The sequence below is a fragment of the Carassius gibelio genome, chromosome B24 (genome assembly GCF_023724105.1).
Source record: "Carassius gibelio isolate Cgi1373 ecotype wild population from Czech Republic chromosome B24, carGib1.2-hapl.c, whole genome shotgun sequence".
NCBI classification, from domain to species: Eukaryota; Metazoa; Chordata; class Actinopteri; order Cypriniformes; family Cyprinidae; genus Carassius; species Carassius gibelio.
The window spans coordinates 9,990,169-10,010,767 of record NC_068419.1 but is presented as its reverse complement, the minus strand read 5'-3'; the positions used below and the strand labels follow the sequence as shown (position 1 = coordinate 10,010,767).

The window sequence follows — 20,599 nt, the reverse complement described above, 5'->3', positions numbered from 1 at the left end:
AGTGAGCATTGTGTTCTCTTATCCTATAGATGCATTCAGCTCCCTTGTACCTCAGGGACGACCGTAACTTATACTATAGTTGAGTACTTGCAGACACTGTACATTTGGTTCAAGTTTATTTACAGAATGAAAGGTGTTAGTGTTTGCTGTCTTTACATTTCAGAAGGCTCCAGCCTCGGGTAAAGCAATAAAATTATATAGACATGTAGCTAAAACGCAGAATACAACTCTTTGTCATAAAAGACACACATTTAGGTGAAGTGAGAGATGGGAGAAACCCAATGGGAAGCAGCGTTTTTGACCATATCAGTAAAATGACATGACGAAAAAAAAAAAAAAAAGAACACTTTCCAAACTAACACACTGACTTAAGGCTAAATAATGAGGCACACGTCATTTTACACACATATGAATATAAATATACAATTCCATGTGTGTGCATTTGAATATGACAAAAACATAGGTGTAGTCCTGTTATATTTCATCATTTATGGATCTCATCAGCATAATGTAAAAACACTAAATGTTGTCTAAAGGTGTCTCTTTTTGTCATTTCCTGAAGAGGGCACTGCGTGCAAGTGAGTACAACAGGTGAGAGGGCTTCTTCTTTGGCTCTGCTAAAGAGAAGACTTGCTGCTGGGGGATGCTGGTTGGCACAGTCACATGCCGCTGATGGAGAGGATGTAGCGGCTGATGGTGAGGAGGCACAGGATGATCAGAATAATTCATTTCTGGAAGCAAACAGACACAAAATCCTTAAATTTCCAATGTATACGTATTGTCTGAATTGAGAATAGCTGCCTGGGGCCATGGACACGATGGTCACTGAATGAACAAAAAGTAAATGAAAATATTTTTTGTGACAACCAACTGAAATGAAATAAAAAATGTTCACAAATTTTAATATATGGTGCATTATAAATCTGAAACCTGTATTTGGTATGACCAGCCTGTAATAAAGATTTTAGAAATCAATTATACTTAACAGCTTTCTAATTTTAATTTAACACAGAAAATAACATTTAACATTAACAATGAACAGTTTTAAGTTATATCATTTTTTTTTTTTTGGAAACCCTAAATATTAAAACTAAACTAAAATATAAAAGAAATCTAACCTAAATAAATAAATAAATGAATAAATAAAATGAAAAACTAACAATAACTAAACTAAATTGATAAGACAAATGAAAATAAAAATACAATAAAAAAAGAAAAGAAAGTACCACCAAAGATAAGAAAAGAAAGTACCACCAAAGATACCCTGACTCTGTCATTATTAAAAAATATAAAAATAAAATAAAAATACTTATGAAAAACTGAAATTTAACTAAATTTTCATGAATCCAAAACCGACTAAATAAAAATTGTCCAAAAATTAAATTATCTTATCTGTATTGAACCAGACAATATCTCTAGATAAACATTTAAGTAAATCTTATAAATCTCAAATAAAAACCTAAATGAAACAAGACTAACAATGACAGAATAAGAACCCAAATAAATTGATGCTGTAGAACTGAAATAAAATGAAAATAACATGAAAAATAATAATAAAAATAAATACTACATTAAAATTGTAATTAAAATATATTATAACTCTGCTTTGACCTCCAGTTCCAACTAGACAACAAAAAACATACTCTTCATATTTCCTTGTTTAGTTTTCCTGGCGTTGTGAACTGCTTGCTTCCTCTGGGCCTCGGTAATCTCCATCCCTGCAAAGCGATGAAAATAATGAACGTCATTCTTTGAATTCATGGCATGAAAATTTCATTCCAGAAGTGAACATGTATTCCTTCAGCTGTGAGACTGACCCATCTCTTGGTCTTCCTGTACGCGTCTGCGCTCTCGAGCAAACGCTTGCAGCCATCGCTGCTTGTCCTGGCTCTTTCTGCAGCACAGCACACACAGCACATTCAGGTTCTCTGCGTGACGCAGGAGAAACGCGTTCTTTAGGACGCCCAGCTCAGCGTGCCGTCCATCAGGCAGGTCGACTGGCTCAAGTAGGTCAGTGTCCATGCGACCACGGTAGTGTAGCAGGTCTCTCCGCAGGACGTCTTTCTTACAGAACACCAGCTGGTGGTCAAACAGGAAGTAGCTGCGTTGTTGCGTCTTACCGGGCCGCACTATCCGCGTTAACTCGCCGGAGTGAATGAGCTCGGAGCTTCGTGTTAACACATCTTCACCCTACAGGAAATACACACACATACATATATTTTTTTTCCCATAATTTCTGAAGAATTAGAAACGTGAAATTGTTATGAAGTACACAAAGCCTCATCTAGCCCTGTGAATGACCCAGCACATTAACAAATAAACAATCTAATAAACTGATCAACATGGTATCCAATAGGGCTGCATGATGTGTCGTTTAAGCATTGATATCGCGATGTACGAATGCACGATAGTCACATCGCAGGATGTGTGATGTAGGCTGTCGTAGATGATCCGTTATTCATTAACTGTATGGGCCAGCTGCTCCCCGGCCCTTGACCAATGTGATTCGCGGATTAATTGCACATCATAGAGTGAAAGTTTATTTGCATGTGTTTTTAAGTCAGTGTTTGCATGTGTTTTAAGGCAGAGAGAGAGAGAGAGAGAGAGAGAGCGTGAGAGAGCGTGAGAGAGCGAGAACGTGAGAGAGAGAGACAGAGCGAGCGAGCCCCGGCCGCACACTCACTGTCTTCAAACAACAAGAAGTTCTGTCTTGCTCTCTCTCCCTCGCGCATATTAATCAATTGACACGATGGTGTCGATGCTTAAATCAATTAAAATGAGAATGTAAGTGTGATCACCCCATTTTTGTTTGTAAGAAAAAATTAGATTTCATATCGCAATATATATCGCAGAAAAATAAAATATTGCAATGCCATTCTTTTCCAGTATCGTGCAGCCCTTGTATCCAATTAATATCTTTACACAAACTGCGAATGAATCACATTTCTTGATACGAAAACTTCAGAGAGGCTGTGGCTGTTTCCTGAATTTTTCTGAACACATGTTTAATGCTGAAAGCAGTGGAGATATCACTGACCGCCCAGTGGAGGATGGCCACCTGCCAGTGAGCGATGGTGTCGATGCTCTCAAGTCGTCTTTTCCTTTCATTTATCAGACTTGCCACATTCTTCATTGCTTGATGTGCGGCACACACCCCTGCGTGGTCACTGAGAATCATATACAATTCAAATCGTTCATTTATCAGCTTCACATTTTGTTTGTAGAAATGTTTATTGTTGTGTACATAACTGAACAGGATTCAGTGGATAAAGAATAGAAATGATGATTCGGTCTAAAGAAACAAAGCAAGAATATGTAAAGATATCAGTATTGTTCCAAATATGCACACTTTTTTTTTTTTTTATTTAGTGAAGCTTGCATGTTGTAGCAAGTTTGTCGACAGCCCAGCCAAAAGAAGCACAAAGTTTGATGGTGTCAGCCGTCTCATAATTCTCTATGCAGGAAAAACCCGGATGTGTACCAACTCCAAACTTTTGAATAGTGTATGTAAGAAAATAAGCTACCTGTGGTCTTTGGGTGTGTACTTCAAAAGCTCTCCCAGCTGAAGAGGGTATTTACAAATCTTCTGTACAGGTGTGAGTAGAAAGCCAGCAATGGAGATGTCGATCATCTGCTGTAAGAGACGGCAGGCTTCGAAGAAGTGTTTATATCTGCCTTGTTTCATCAACCGTTGTAATTCAGCACATGCCACTGGATGTGTGTTACAGTATTCAGAGTATATGGAGAAACCGTCCTCCTGACAGGGAGAATAGATATAATGGGGAATATGAGCAAACTGTGAGGAAAACATTCATTTCACTGGTTCTTTTCTAAAGTACCTGCTGTAGGAAGCAGGAGCCAATCTCACTGAGATGAGGGTTCTGGGGGTTGTATTTCTTTTCTAGGTCCTTCAGAAACTTTCTCTGGAACCTGTAGATGTCCTCGATGTTGCTGAAGATTGTCTTTAGCTGTGCATCAGTAAACATGCCAGGGTGCTTCCTACACTGACGGATATATCCCTACAACAACAAATCATTCTGGATTGAAACATCAAAATGAACATTTCGTTTTTTTGCATTGCTTTGGAAAGTTTTCCTTCCCTGAAAAATATTTTTAAGCATTTGACCAGCAGAGGTCATCAGTGAGACTGCTGGATAAACACAATCTGATGGATAAATGAATGTATTTGAGCTAAGAAATATTTAAAAAATTTTCTTAACTGTTGTTTTGATAGGAATTCTGAATGTTAAGATACAGCTATTTATTTCCACTGGACTCCACTTGCATAAATAAAACTGCAAAGCGGTGAAGTCCCATGACCACACTTTAGCATACTGCTGTTTTGGATACGTTCAACATTGCATGGATATCTAAAACACCATTTGGTTTCAAATACATAAAATAATGACGATAATCATCATCATCAATGTTACAATACTCAACACAGAGTATATAAACTACCATTCGAAAGTGTTTGAGAGAGGCTCTTTAAGATGCTCTTTAAGACTGCATTTGATCAATATACAGTAAAAACAGTAATACTGTGAAATATTTCAAATAACAGTTTCCTTTTAATTATTTTATCTTTCTTTTTATTATCTATATTTAAAATGTCATTGATTCCTGTGATGGCAAAGCTGAGTTTTCAGGATCACTACTCCAGTCTGTCACATTTCAGAAATCATTTTAATATGCTGATTTGCTGCTCAAGAAACATTCTTATTATTATCATCAATGTTGAAAACTGTTGTGCGGTTTAATTTTTTAGTGGAAAACATGATGCAGTACTTTCTCCAATGAATAGAAAGTAAAAAAAAGAACAGCATGTATTTAAAATAGAAAACTTTTGTAACAGAAAAAAAACAACAAATAAAAACTTTTGACCGGTAGTGAACAATGTAGTATGCTAGTATTCTTGTATTGCACTAGCGTGGAGTTACAGATCACTGAACTACTCTTGAGCACTACATCTATTCTTCTTGAAAGAAGGCAAGTGTGTATCAATCTTGATCTCATCTTTAAAATGACAGGCATAGAAGATTGAATACCATTCAGGCTAACTTAAAGATAAGGTTTTTTAAATAGAGAACATACATAGACCACAAAACAAACAGATTAAACTAAAGCAAATGTGAAATGACTGGGATGGAGGCTCACCTCACAGATATCTTTGAGATGTTTGATGTAAACACGCTCTGTGTCCATGATTTCTTTGACCACATTGGCTCTCATCTGCTGTCTGTGCACTGAGTTTTGTTTGTGAGCATCCGGTGGGACGGATTCCTCTGCATCCGGTGGGATTTCTACACTATCACTGCTTGAATCCTCCTGATTCACCCGAACCTTGACAACAACATATCATTACATTAATTCCAGAGGATCAACCGGGATTAGGCACAATTCTTAGACAACATTCAATTGTGAATGAGCCAACTGGACAATCCACTTCTACAGGAAGTCTAGATCGTTTCATCTGAAGCCTCTTTGTGTATTATTGACTCATCTTGTTGGAGCCATAGATTGACAATGGGATGCATTTATTTACAGCTCAAAACAATAAAAAGCATCATTCCGTACACCTGCATTTTTTTCTAAACCCGTCATTCAGCACATACAACTGTGATGACACATCTAGCATTTCCTCTTGGGTCACCCGGTGCAACCGGACAGGATGTGTTACTATGTTCAAGTGTTACTTTCAAGCTGTGTGGCTTTTGTTTCACATTCATTACTCCGAGGGGGTCATAGTGCAACTCACTCGCACAAAGCTGGAGGGAAACCAGGCCTCGCGGTCGCCCACCGCACCCCACCACCAGTCCTGCTCCTGAACATCCAGAACACGGATCACATCCCCGGCTTTGAAGGCCAGCTCCTGCTCTTCCATTGTGACATGGTCCCACAGAGCCTCTGCATGCACGGCATGTCCCAACTGTATGTACTGAAGAAAGAGAGAGATGGTAGTCAGGCCAAACCTATTGAGGCTAAAGGTCAGACATGATAAGAACAGTACGGAATGACAACATGCACACGAAGTGTGACGATCCCACACAAGCACAAATGCACATAACTCCACATAAACACATGATTGAACAGATAAGATAAACAGTGAAATATGACCTGTTCTGTAAAGCACAGCCCATAAGTGCAAACAAAGATTTAAAATGTGTGTACATGTACTAAAAGTAGATTTCATATAACATTAAAAGTGCACAAAGTAACTTTTACCACTGTAAAAGAGTTTTACCCCACTTTAAAAGATGAGAAAATGAATAGTACATTTCTTGAAAGTTCACATTAATTGGTCATATGTATAAAAAAAACTGCAATCAAATAAAAATCTAAATATTTTCAGTATACAAAAGTACCAATATCTAATATTTAAATAAATGATATATTATCTAGCAACATATTTGTAGTACTTATTCATTTTAGACTGTATGCATAAACTGTATAACACAAATTACAATATAATTAAATTTTTAACTAATATTAATAAATTACAATTAAAACACTATTACGTCATTTAAAAAATTATAATATTACAAATAATAATTACTAAACAAATACATAATACATTCTATATATATATATATATATATATATATATATATATATATATATATATTTTAATGATCATAAAAAATGAAATTCTTTCTAAACCTGATTGAGTGTGTAAAGATCGACTTCTGGTTGTAGATACGGTGTTCCTTCAGTCAGTTCTTCAAAGCTGCCATCCTCTTCACTCACACTATCATCAACCATTGGATCAGAACTGCCATCTATAATGTGACCGCATTGAATGAAGTTAGAAATGATGCCATAAAGAATCAATATTTGTATTGTTTCATGTTTGTAGGTCAAGTGCACACTTACCGCTGAGCACTCTGCGTCCTCTGCGCCGCCCCATCCTATCCAGTCCGATAGGTGTGCTTTGGGAGAAGACGCAAGGTCTCAGACGGGCAGATACGGCCCGGTATGGAGGCACTCTATGAGAGGGCACTGGAGGACGGGATACCGGCTGAAACAAAGCATGACAGATTAGACTTTAATCAGCAGCCTTAAAATGAGCCCACTGTCAAACAGGCCTTATGTTCAGAGTTCAGTGACTGTGCAGAGCAGGACAATGACCTATGATTACATAACACTGCAATTTCAGCTCATCCGCTTGGCCAAGTGCATAACATTACAACCATGACAACGAATTTCTTGCTGAATCTCACAAAGAAATGAGTAGATTAGATTTGCCAGAATAAAAAAAGAAATAGAAATAAAGTAATAATAATAATATTAATTATTGACATATTACTGTAATGGATAAAAACGTCTGCTAAATGACTAAATAAAGAAAGAAATATTACTATTATGTTATACAATAATAAAAACCATCAGCAAAAACTTAAATACTACCATGATATGTTGTATAAATCCAATTTAAACATTTGCAAGTCCATTAAAATAATCAGTATTAATGTTCAGAATAATAATTGTACATTAATGTTTTAAGTCAAATAAATAAATAAAAATAGTATGAGAAAAGGTTTAAAACAATTTGACTCCTGCAGTTCTGCTGTGGAGTCCCTGTTGAAGACCACTTTATTACACTAATGAAAATAAGAATCTTTTTTTTTTTTTTTTTTGAAAAAGAAAGAAAATAAAAATGTCCTAAAAACAGGATTAATTTCTCATATACACATTTTTTTCAGGTTTGGTTAGATTCACCATTTAACAGAGCAGTATAGTTATATCAGTAATACAGCATCAAGGAAATGATTGTCTGATGCAGCATTTCTTTAAAATAACACATGGATCACACTGTTACTTAAGAACAAATGAAGTTACAATCAAGGTCTAAAAATTTCTTCCAGACCTGAACTATGACATTTTAAACCCATAATGCAACACCCCAAGGGAGGGACCTTAATGGGATCATATTAGTGTTAGGAACAACATTTAAAAGAAAGAAATGGCCTTACAGAAGGCAAGCTTTCAGTGTCATCCTTCTGCTCTGCAGTTGGGGATGAATACAGATCCATTCCTCCTATAACAGAGATGGGACGTCTCTTTCTGCTCTCTGTTTGAGCGCACACATGACCATTCTCTGGTCTGTTGCTCTCTTTGTAGCTGCCATTGCTATTGTAGTCCTTTTGGGAAGTGTAGTCCATACTCTCGGACTCCCTGTCCTCCTCTGGGATGCAGTACTTTGAGCTGGCCAGCTGGCCATAGTCAGACACTGGCCGGGGTCTGGAGCGACCGGCCCTTTTCCTGGCTACCACAGAAGAGGAAGAGTCACTGGCAAAGGGTGGAGAGATTGTTGTTGGAGTTACCAGGGCGGATTGTGTGGAACAGGTGACAGGTGAAGCAGCAGCAGCTGAGATCTCGTCACCTTTGAGAAACGCTTTTGTGATATCTGATGAAGCCTAAAGAGTCAGAAGACAAATGTCAAACTTTATGCTTTAAGACCTGCAACATTAAATAAATTATTTCAAGATTTTCCGGTTGCACTTTATTTTACAGTACGTGTGTTTACATGTACTTATAGTGTACTTACAGTGTATTTATCTAAGAAAGTTCTGGTAATACAAGGTAACTACATGGGGTAGGGTTAGGTTTAGGGGTAGATTCAGGGTTAGTACCTAGTTATTAAATAGTTATTGTTATTACTATAATGAGTATATAGTATGTACATGAGGAACAGGACTTTAAAATAAAGTGCTACCGATTTTCCCACAGACATTAATGTGGTCAAGACCCAATAAGTACATAATACAAAAACTATAACAAACCCCACAGTGATATTAGTTCATTATTAGTGGTTAAATTAAATAATTTGTGCTGTCAAAAGGTTAATAGCAAGTAATCACATCCAAAATAAGTTTTTGTTTACATAATAAATATGCACAGTACACACACATATATTATGTATATATAAATACACATACACAGTTTATTTTTTGAAAATTTACAGGTATATATTTACATTTTTATAATTTATGTTATACACATGATTTTTTTTTATATATACATGCATGTTTGTGTATTTACGTATATATAAATAAATATACACTGTGCACACATATGTTAAAAAACTTATTTTGGATGCGTTTTGACAGCACAAAAAAAAAAGTAATTATAAAATTACATGTAAATGATTAACATTTCAGTTAAATATCAAAGCAAGGAAAACTTGTTACACAATTGTTAATCATTGCTCAATAATTATTTAAGGACTATTAACTAATAGTTCAGAAATTTACTTTCCCAAACAACATTTAATCATCTTCATAACTAAAACTTTTCACAGGCATAAATAATGTTTTTATTATTAATTTTTTTAACATTATTTTAAATTTCTAGCATATTTTACATGAATCAGAAAAATAGATTAAATTTTTTTACATTAAATTAGTCTTTGACTAATTTAATGTAAACAAAAAAGAAAAAAAGCTATTTACTTGAATGTATTTTCTAAAATTTGCAATAATTGCTGAAATTCATAGCACTATAAAATGCAACTCAATTGAATCCATGAAACCGTAGGCCTACTTTTGTTGCAAAATAACAAATATGGTGCAAATCATTACTGATTTTTATTCTTAAAATTTTGTCAAATGGGGCAAGTGATATTAGCAGAATTTCAGAAAGCCAGTTTTTAGTGATAAATAAAATAGATTTTTTTAAGCAGTAATGTCTGAAAAAATGTCAGTCTGACAGACATCTTACCTCAAGATCATCAGTCTCCCTCTCTTCAGTCCATAAACACTGAAAAGGCACACAATAAATAAGCACCATATTGAAGACAGTACACAACACATATGCAAACACATCTATGCACACACACACAAACACAAACAGACAAGCAAAACAAAGTTTGACTGGGATCGCTCTAGCTTGGTTAGATTACTGGACTTTGGTGCTTGGGTTGTTCTTTAGGGGAGGAGAACTGTCCTTACTGATACGTGTCCAGTCTCGGGTCTAGAAGCTGTGTTTAAGCAATCCCGCTAATCATAAACATCAGCTAATCATTAACGCTACCTGCTGTGTGCCTCACAGCTGAGCAGCCCATGTGACACTGATGCAATGTACCACTCCAGAAGAACTGCTGTGAAATGAGATGTCACTCATCCAATAAAAAAAAAAAAACTTAAATTGAAAAAAATTAAATCAGATCAAGGCTTTGGTTGCATCGTCAGATACAAGGGTCACCCGTGTGAGAAACATATGACACAAAGAAAAATCTGAGTCTAATGTAATTTATGACTTCCTATGTAAAGGTCAAGGTCATTCAATGAACTGGAACGTTCCAGTTATTAAGTGTTTAGAATTAGATCACCATGACCTCTTTGACTTTATGGCAATCGCTGATGTTTCGCAGATATTTCACATTTTTTACATTTAGTCTAAAAGAAAAGTGCTTGTTCAGTCTTGCTGCTTATTATCAGCAAGACCCATTTAAACAAAAAAGGTAATCAATATCGTCTAGACGAGGAAAAACATGTTACATATGAAATCTTGCCAAACTGCACACACTACAATTTTTCAGTTTGTCTGACTCAAACACATTTTGGGCCACAAACTGCATGTTTTCAAATAATGTTCAACACAACACATTTATAGCATAATGTCCCACAGAAAATCCCTCTCTTTGTTCCCTCAAAAATAGTAGTTACAGTGTGGTAAAAATAAAGAATGAATAAAATAAATACAAAGTTATTTAATTGTACTATAAAGTTATCTAAACCATCTTTTTGTTGTGGGTCTACAAAGATAGCTTTGAAGAGCTCTATGTAAAATTAACTGGGTTTTACCATTTTGCCTGGTCCTGACATGAGTGAACATAGACCATTTTACACAGAAAAGACTGGTAAATAATTATATCCCACTAGTTTCATAAATGCTAAACATGTTTAGCTTTTACATGCTCTTTAAAAGTTCAATTCAAGTCTAAAGCAATAATTTGCCTTCCACAAATGTCATGTAATCGCTTTTGTCTGACAGATATTGTACTAGTTTGATCAAACAATTGTAGCTTTGTTTCGTACAGCATGTGCATACCTAGCCCTGACTCCAATTACCCATAACAATTTGACACAAAATGTTTATTTAATCATTTAAATATTCTGTTGCATCTCTTCTTGGACAAAGCATGATTAAACAAAAAAATTATTACAGTTTGATTACAACTAAGAATGTAAATGTGCATGCTGTGCTTTTGTATATTGAGAACCAATTTTTTTTCTTGTGGTAATTGACATTGCGCCACAAATGTTGTCTGTAGATCGAAACTTGTATTGAAAATTTGACAATATGAACTCATCAGGATTGTCTTACCTCCAAGTTAACATTAACACCATTGACTGTCTGCTTTCGACTGGGGCTTGAGCAATGCTTGGGCATGTGAGAGTAGTGGTTATTTAATCCATTTTGATGGCACTCCATAGGTTCACAGTATTTTTCCTGTGGGGCTTCCGAATGGAAATCTGTTGAGGACACAGCCACCTGAACATAGTCACTTATCAGGGCTGTTGTTTTGCTGGGAGGCTCCAGAGAGTCATCTAAAGTGGAACTAAAGACAGCGGGGCAGGAGGGCGCGGGGTGTATAGTTGGGTTGTGTTGGTGAGTGTTGACCTGCTGGGCTTTACTGGGTGTGGGTGAAGGCCTCCGCTGGCGCCCACTCATTTGTACACATGGGGTTCTGCGGGAGTAGTCATCATGTATCTGACTGAGAGGTGACAGGGTTTTTCTGGAGATGGGGCCTGGTGTGTTTTTACGCTTGACCGACAGGTCGGTTAAACTACCGACAAGCTTTTGCAAATGTCCACGCGTCCTCATGGGGCTTTGACGTTGACCTGAACCATTTTCCTGCAAGTCAGCCAGTGAAGAACTGTCGGTCCTCTGAAAAATTATAGAACTGGGGCATTCTGGGTTCTGTGGTTCAGCTTTGCGTCTAAAATGACTTTTGAAGACTAAATTATCTGCACTCTTGCTTAGTCTTTTGAGACCCTTGACATTTCCTGGATTCTCAACGTTCTTGCAAGGTCCAACGGACTCCACAGTGCTGCTGGGGTCAGGCTCACTGTTAGACGGGCTCTCTGTCTTGACTATGTCAAGCAATGAGATCCGTCCTGCCCCATAAGCCCTGCGGATACTCTTAGAGAAATGGGAATTTCTCTGAAACCCATTCACATCTTCCTCACAATCATCTTCATCCAAAACTGAAGACATCTTTCCAGTTTGAGCAGTTCCATTTGACACTTTGTCCGTTTCCTGGATTTGATTAGTCGCAACCTCTCGTTTGGTTACTAAGAAACTACCACCATCCTCAAACATCGAGGACGGATTTCTCTCCTGACCTACTGCCATCGCATTGCTCCGGTTCTGGATTCCTTGGAGCACAGAAGTCCGCAGTTTTTTGAAAGAACCCATGACACGGAAGCTAGCCAATCCGGACCATGCCTGTGGTGTGACAGGTGGTCCCCTGAGCGGAGTAATGTCCTCACATTTTGTCTGGGTGGAAAACAGACGTACAGCCCTGGAGGGATACAGCTTGGCCTGGCCATCAGCAATCACAGGAACAGTCTGGCCCTGAGAATTCAGTCTGTTAAGCTGGTTCTCTTCAAAGCAAGGCTTGGACAGGGCTGGTTGCATATGGACCATACAACCAGACCTCAAACTTGGATTCTTCAGCTGCTCCTCTGTGAAAGGTTCACTCTGTGGGTCATTGTTGTGAGAGGAGCCCTGTGGGTCCGATGAAGGTGCCTGCAGAACCAGATTGAAGAAAGTTTAATCTTGATGAACAAGGTGACAAATCAGCAAAAAGTGTTGGAACAAAGACAAACCATGTGATGTGGAGTGAGACAATAAATGACCCATTTGTTTTGTCTGGGGAAAATTTTAACTTCGCACTTCAGTGAAACAATACAACCCCATTGTGATAAGCATAACCTTGATAAGTCACATAATGAAGGAACTTTCAACTATATCCTTATATTACCTGTTTGATTACCTGACCTATGCAATACTAAAACTCAGCACAGCACAGGTGAAGCAATTCAAAGGGTTCTTATCCACCCACAAGTGTAAATCAAGCTTCAACGTTTCTCTTACGGATGAATAATGCCTTTATCTGGCAAATTGGAGGGTGTCATTGAGTAGCATGAGAGCTTTGCTCACGAGTAGGTTACACAAAGTGCTGTAAAAATTTCCTGTAAACGATTTAAGCTATGCCTTTTTAGTAAGAAAGAGAGGCCCCTCTACACCAGGGTGTGGATATTGTTGCCTGGTGCGATGTTCACTATGATGAAAGGCTTTCGTGAGCATGACTAAGCAATGAAAACCTCTAATCCATTGTGATTAATGCAATAAATTGCCCAAGGTTTGGAGTGAGGAGAGAGGGGTCCACTTTAGGAGGCTGAGCTGTTTTAACCCATTTTCTACCAAGTACGAATGAACAGATATACGATATGCTGACAATCATAAGTCACATCAATTTTAATATAAATATTTGCAAATAAAAGCCCCCGAATTAAATAAATTATATCAATTGCTGAGATTAAATGTGATCCAGTCACATTTGACTGGGTCAACCAACTAACATATCAGTTAGATATTAATATAATAAAAACTTAAAAATTCACACATGACATAATACCAAATCGTAATGTCACAAATGTGCTACATGCTTTCTAATAAATAAAATATTTAATTATTTTTTAACCAACAAGTATTATATTTTTAATCGGCTGGTGTTAAGGCAATTTAAGTGTATGTGTGAAGTTAGTTTCCTTCAAGTTCACAGTTCATCACATCTATATTATATTTCTTGTTTAACCATCAGAATTGCTTTTTAATCTTCGTTTTATCTCTTTTCTACCATTTTAAACTGTACGTTTTTAAAGATGTATTGACTGATTGCTTCTGCCATCTTTCTTTACAATAAATGCCACTTGGTTTAAGGTTTTACATATATAAGTGTGGATTGAGTGTTCAAACACTTCCTGGTACCACTGTTTATAGATTACCCACCTGTACCTTTTGACCTCTTGTCTTGCTGTGTGAGCATTGGTTGATTCTGGCTCCGTTTTCAGCTCAAATGCTGATCTCTATCACATCAAGTCTTTCTGCCCATTAACACTCAGCTCCATCGAGGCATGAGGAAGAAGCTGCCACCTGACCTTTTTGTTTAACCAGAGCTTTAAAAGAATGCAATTAACTAAACTTCCAAGTCACTCCTCAGTGTACTCACATGTCTCTGTGTTTAAAGCGGAACCTCTCTCCTACTCTTCCTCCTGTTTATCATCACTGTTGCCAAGTAAGAATTAATTAAAAGCCCAAACAACCTCTGTGCAGCTACCAGCTGGAATCAGACTCAAACTAAACTCCTAAAACAAGTACTCAGACAAACATAAACATGAGCATGCCTACAGAAACCACTAATACACCCAAACACACCTACAACTAATATAGTGATGCACGCATACTAAACACTGACATGGCATTCTTGAAGCCAAGCACGCCTTTATAATGCATAGACAGCAGTCAAAAAACTACTTTACTCAATTTCCAGCTCCAGATGGACAGGAGGAGGATAAAGAATTTATGCCTCTTGATAAACAACTTCCTTGTGGCAGAAGTTTACGTAAGGGTTTAACACAAGGAAGTACACTCACAGAGGCATTAAACATAAGGCAATCAAAATAATAATAATATTAAAGAAAAATTATTGCTATATGGTTTAGATATGACAAGAGAAGTTTTATTGGATCCCTACAGTTTCCTACTATATTAAAATAGAGCAAAATGAAGTAATTGAGACACATAAATAAAACTTTTGTAATTTTACACTGTAAAATAACTTTTTTCTTAGTTATTTTTTAAATTCACAGTGAATTATTACAATTGCAATATTTCTTAATTTGCATAATTTTTTTGTATTAATAATAATAATTTTATGAAATACAATCACAAGCCCTACAAACAATCAAAGTGAACCTGGAGATTTAAAACAAAAAAACAAACAAACAAAAATCATTCAAAGGAAAATCATAGTTCTTAAAGGGACAGGTTCACTAAAAAAAAAAAAAAAAAAATTTCGTCGACATCATGTCGTTCCAAACCTGTATGACTTTCTTCTAAGGAAAACAAAAGAACATTTTCTGAAAAATGTCTCAGTGTTCATTGTATGAACAGAATAATAATAATAATAATAATAATAAAAAGTTACACCTGTTTGGAATGACATGAAGTTGACTAAATTATGACAATGTTTAGGTTTTGAGTGAACTGTCCCTTTAAAATTAAAGAGCCACACAGATGGGAAATCAAAAATTACCTGTATTACAGTGTATGATGTAGCTGTCCATCAGTGTAAACAATGTGCAAAGTAATTAAACCAAAAAGTACACGATTTCTAAAGTTATTGGCTTCTAAAGTAAGGAGTCGACTCTGAATCGCTGAAACGAGTCATTATAGATTTCAAATCTTTTGCCCATCTCTATGTACGTCACTAGGAACACTTTGCATAATAATCTCCGCCTACCGTCTTGGGAGAAACGGAACTCTGACCTGCCCCACCCCCTCACACAGATGCTCTGGTTGGTGTGATAGCATCATGTCGAGGAGACAGTGTGTTTTTAATTGTAAAGGCAAGTTTGTTTTATTTTCACTGCCAAAGAATGAAGATCAGAAGAACCAATGGCCTTTTGTTGTGTTCACTTCACAACATTTCACTGATGACTGCTTTTCTAATCTCGGTGAGTACAGCGGGATTTTCAAAGCGTTTGGCCATAAAAGAGGGTTCATTACCAACTTTATTTAGAACAACGAGCATCTCCGAATCAAACGCGAAGTATGATTATGAAGTTATGTGTCTGTTTTCTCCCAAGCGTCTTATCAGTATGTGTGCTGTCCTGTCTGCAGCCTTTGTTTGTGCTGATCGTCATGTACAAACACCTCATTAAAATTAAGTGTAACTCCGTGAATACTCAACGAAGAGACATGAGAGAGATATCTATAGAAAGCTTGACATGTCTACTTTAAAACTAAACAAGTGCTGCCGAAAACAGATATTCTGTGATAAAGTAATCCATATGAAAACAACGTGATGTCTGTTTTTCATGTCTCCCTTCGTTATATGTGACCACGCCCCCGCGCTGAACGCGCTGTTCAGATTCAAACTGAAGCGCGCGGCTTGAATACACCCACACAGAAGAAAAAGCAGCGAGACTGTTCAAGTTTTTTATTTTACTGTTTGCTTCGCGATGAGAGGAATAAGACATAATTCACCCCAAACAGATGCTAATGCATTGTTTACCGTGGAGGTGTGTGCGGAACAACCAATCAAACATGAATATGTTAGTTGACCAATCAGAACACAGTATGCTACCGAAAGGTGGGGTTTAAGGAAACTGAATCTTTTGAACAGCTTCGCGCGAACCGTTTGGGGATCTCTGAGAATTGAGGTAATTTTAAAATTATATTTTGACAAAATGACAATGTTTTTTAACCTTGGATGGATTTAAACATAATGTACAGGACTTATAAACAGTGATAGGAAGCTTAGAATTTTCATCTTACTGGCTCTTTAAGGTGGCAGCTGTGAAGCATGACATCGTACAACACAAATAAAAACACACAGGCCCAAAATGATGCTTCCTGACTAAGGAAATTCCTAAGAATAACCAACCACACCAGTTTTCTTAATCTGCCAATCAAGACGAGCAAGTCTTGCCATGTTGTCACATCACTATGGAATGAAGACTATGCTTGCTTTATTTAAATAGTAGTAGGAAAATTACCAGAGCCACAATTGCTTCAAGCTTTTTTTCACGCTTTCATTTTGGGAGGCTACAACGCCCTTTAGACATCCAGACTTTCTGCTTTATTTATATCTTTGTTGATTATCTTATTGAGATATTCAGTGTTTGGAGTGAGAGTGAAAAGATTTCATTCGACTCAACCGATGATGATCCTTTCACAGTGAAAATATTTAAGGAAGCTAGTTTTCCTCATCCCTCTGGACAAGATTGCACTCGCTCAAACCCACATGATAACGTGCAGCACCCCTCTCCCTGTCCTAATCTGATTATGAGGCTTTATCGGTCTGGACTAGCATCAATATATCTGCATACTGTCAAACACGCTCAAACACATAACCACGGGTGTAGAGAGAGAAGACGTTCACTGAAGCGATAACCTTTTCGGTTTGGCGTATGTGATTTATTATTTTTGTTTGGTTACTGACACCACCTACTATATTACGACCCAGTTCTCTTTTTTTGTCAGTGTGAAAAAGCAGCACAGTTAGGAGGCAAACACACCCTGCCTGCTTCAGGCATGGAAAGCGTCAAGTAATGCTACATTTGACACCCCATTCATCTCACCTGTCTTATGACCTGCATTTGTCTACTCCAAGTCCACTGGTGGAAAACAGAGGAAATGCATGTCAATACAAAAGAGAAAATAAAACAGTGCTGTGTTTAAAGAAAGGTCGGCTCTTTTACTATACATGTGTAACTAAAAAGGTCTTGAGTAAGTTGCATTTAAAGGAACAGTTCTCCCAAAAATGTAAATTCTGAAGTTGTTTACTCAACCTCAAATTGTATGAGTTTCTATCTTCTGTTAAGTCTAAAAGATGATATTTTGAAGAACGTTGGTAAGCCAACTGTTAGCCACTGACTTCCATATGGAAAAAATTCTATGGAAGTCAATGGCTGCTATCAACGGTTTGATTACTAACATTCTTCAAACTATCTTCTTTTGTGTTCAGCAAAAGAAAAAAGGCTGGAACAACTTGAGGTTGAGTAAATAATGACAAATTGTTAATATTTTATAATTGACCATTTAAATTAATATTCAGTAATATTATCGATTGAACTGCACTGACACTATTGGATGAGAATACATTTGAACTGAACCGAGCTGAATAATGACAATATTTCCTTCTGCAGAGCTGCTTCACAGCTAAAATCGAATGCATTTTATAATTGATTACTTTTCATCATTAACACTTTTTGGTTCATTAATGTGAGGCTGCTTTGAAACCATTTGTATTGTATAAAATGCTATATAAATAAATGCGACGTAGTAACTATTTTCAATGTGATTACAATGAATGGAGACTTAAAATTTCAAGCTTCAAAAAGTTTGCAAAAGCATCATAAAAGCAGTTCATAGAACTTGTCCGCCTTTTAACAGGTTTCTCAAGTCATACAATAGCTTTGTGTTAGATACAGCCTTGAAGTTATTTAGTGCTAATCTTCACCTTCAGAGGGTGGTGAACCATAGCGACTGGACTGCTGAATCCGTAAGCTGAACTCAAGAATGGGATCAGTCCGGTTTGTGAACGATTCATTCAGACAGGTTTTGAGAACTGCATTAACTGTGATTAAAAAGATCCGACTCAAAAGAATGATTCGTTCAAAATATCGCTGCTTCTCTCATGAATTTACCAAGGAGAGCTGACCATTTCTCACACAAAAGTATGATTTCAGAAAACTTGTATAGTGCAAAAGTCATTAGAACCACTTTTACCATATGTTTATGTTGTTTTTTTTTTTTTTTTTTTTTTGTCATTTTGGAGCCAGTTCTCATTCACTTTTACTGCATATTAAAAATACCAGCCAGAATATTTCTCCAAATTAAATTGTTTTTCACAAAAGAAAGTCAGTCACACAGATTTGAAATGACATGACAGTAAGTAAATAATGATGGTTTTTGTGAACTATCCCTTTAAGCTGTATGCATGTAAAGAATTCAAAGAATTGGACGTGGCATAATATGACTTTCAAACATAAGCACTTTCAAATAAATGCTTTCTACTGACAAAACACCATTAAACACTTAACACATCAATGCATTCGTGCGCCATCAGGGAGTAAAATCATCGAGAAGAAGGTGGGAAGTGAGATTTAGCCTTAATTTACAGCAGCCATAGATTAGGAGGCACCCAGTGAGGCATTAAAGTTCCTTGTGCGTGTCTTGTGATAACGCAAACACTCATTATGTGTGGAGGAGTGCATTCCAGTGCAATTCAGAAAAAAAGGCAAGACAAGTGTTTAGAGAAGCGAAAGTGCTGGGCACAGTACTTTTAACCAGCTGTTACCGTGAATTACATTACTTTTCTGGCATGTTTTATTTATTTGCCATGAATTATTAAGTCAACAGCAGCACATGACTTTAGACAATATATTAAAGCATGAGAAATGAGTCGCTTACAAACCTAAATGTAATCTATTTTACAAAAATCACGACTCTTATGTTCCCACACTTTCCGATCTATGAATTTCAATGACTTCTGTAGTTGTATAATAATTAGACTAGAACTATAATTAATATATGATATCTTACGTTTTGGTCTCTGGTCAGTCTGGTTTTAAGGAGCTGCCCCATCAGCTTGGCCAGACCAGAGACCAGCTAAACCAGCTCAGGACCACTGTAGCCTGGTTTACTTCAGCAGGGTTGCAGAGGCCTCCTCGTTGAGAAGCGTTGATTTATAAAATTAAACACTGAGTGAAATGTTTGTTTTTTTAACATAGCTGAAAAATTCCCTTTGGTTCCACCACAAAGAAAACCTTTCAAGCAGGACAGATCAAGACAAATATGTCAGCCTTAAGAGCGAGCTGCGGGTGTGAATGAAGGCGATTACGGAGTTGGGTTTTTTCCACGGAAGAAAAAAGCTGTAGTTTATTTGTGAGTTTAATTAAGTCAGTCTCTCCGTCCGTAAAGCTCTTTAAGAAGCACCTCGCGAGACCCTAAACAGCCAACCCACCCCCACCTCGTCTTCTCGGATCTCCCTACAAGCTTTGCGCGCTCAAACACCCCCCACATCACTATGGCAACCAGTGGGCTAGTAACGCATACACACAATACACCCCCCCCCCCCCCCCCAGCTTCTTTTGAACCCAACGGAACTGGCAAGATGATAAAGAGCTGCCATGCTTTTGAAAGCACATTTTTAATTCATTAGACATACGTAATCTTAATTTCATAATTGACAAAAATCAGTATGGCCTTTCTAAATAAACAGGACAATTATTTGTTACTTACACGCAGAGTCTTACCTTTATCATACTTCTTGAGTGCTGTCTTGGCCCGGTGTCACAACACTTGTGCGGCTTCGATTGACTCGTCAGCCGCGACTAACGTTAACTCCTCCGAAGGTCCAATGTCCAACGAACTACGCATATTAACTTCGCGGAAATCGTTGAACTGCCTAATGGTGAATGCGAAAGAACGCAATGAACAGTCAGCCAATATTTCGTCCGGTGCGTGTATTCACAAGAACAACCGCCCCGCGGTCACAGCTCTTATCGGGACGGAAAACTTTCCGTGAAATGTGCGGCTCAAGCACTCCCTCAGGCGATTTAGCGGCACATGACCGAAATCAACCGGACACGAGGCAGGTCCGCGGGTCAGAACGGCTTCGGGTAAAAGTTTAAAGTTGGTTCTATGCGGTGATAATACTCCTCTAGAGAGCCGTGACTCCGGGCGGCGTCGCGACGCTGTTAGAGCATCGGTGCACTTGTTGCGTTGATTACTGCGGGGCGGAGAAACAAGTCGACTGTGATACGCGGTTTACAGTCTGCCCACGGGACACCAGCAA

The 20,599-nt window shown here is 37.4% G+C and overlaps 1 protein-coding gene across 1 annotated transcript; it reads right to left on the bottom strand.

The window, feature by feature from the left end:
• Positions 1-99: 99 nt before the first annotated feature.
• spata13 (spermatogenesis associated 13) lies at positions 100-20,560 on the bottom strand. The gene is made up of 14 exons (XM_052596362.1): positions 20,058-20,560; positions 11,329-12,756; positions 9,721-9,759; positions 7,974-8,417; positions 6,874-7,018; positions 6,661-6,779; positions 5,759-5,938; positions 5,158-5,343; positions 3,840-4,019; positions 3,525-3,757; positions 3,038-3,167; positions 1,818-2,190; positions 1,644-1,718; positions 100-731 (listed from the first exon to the last, which is right to left on the bottom strand). The coding sequence occupies exons 1-14, from the start codon at positions 20,064-20,066 to the stop codon at positions 550-552; spliced, it is 3,723 nt and encodes a 1,240-aa protein (XP_052452322.1). The 5' UTR covers positions 20,067-20,560; the 3' UTR covers positions 100-549.
• Between the last annotated feature and the right edge of the window lie 39 nt (positions 20,561-20,599).

Coding starts and splice junctions, on each gene's coding strand:
- spata13 (XM_052596362.1), bottom strand. Junction 9,760..11,328: donor GTGTTAATGTTAACTTGGAG/GTAAGACAATCC, acceptor GTGCCTTTTCAG/TGTTTATGGACTGAAGAGAG. Junction 5,939..6,660: donor ATCTTTACACACTCAATCAG/GTTTAGAAAGAA, acceptor CTCTTTCTTCAG/TACATACAGTTGGGACATGC.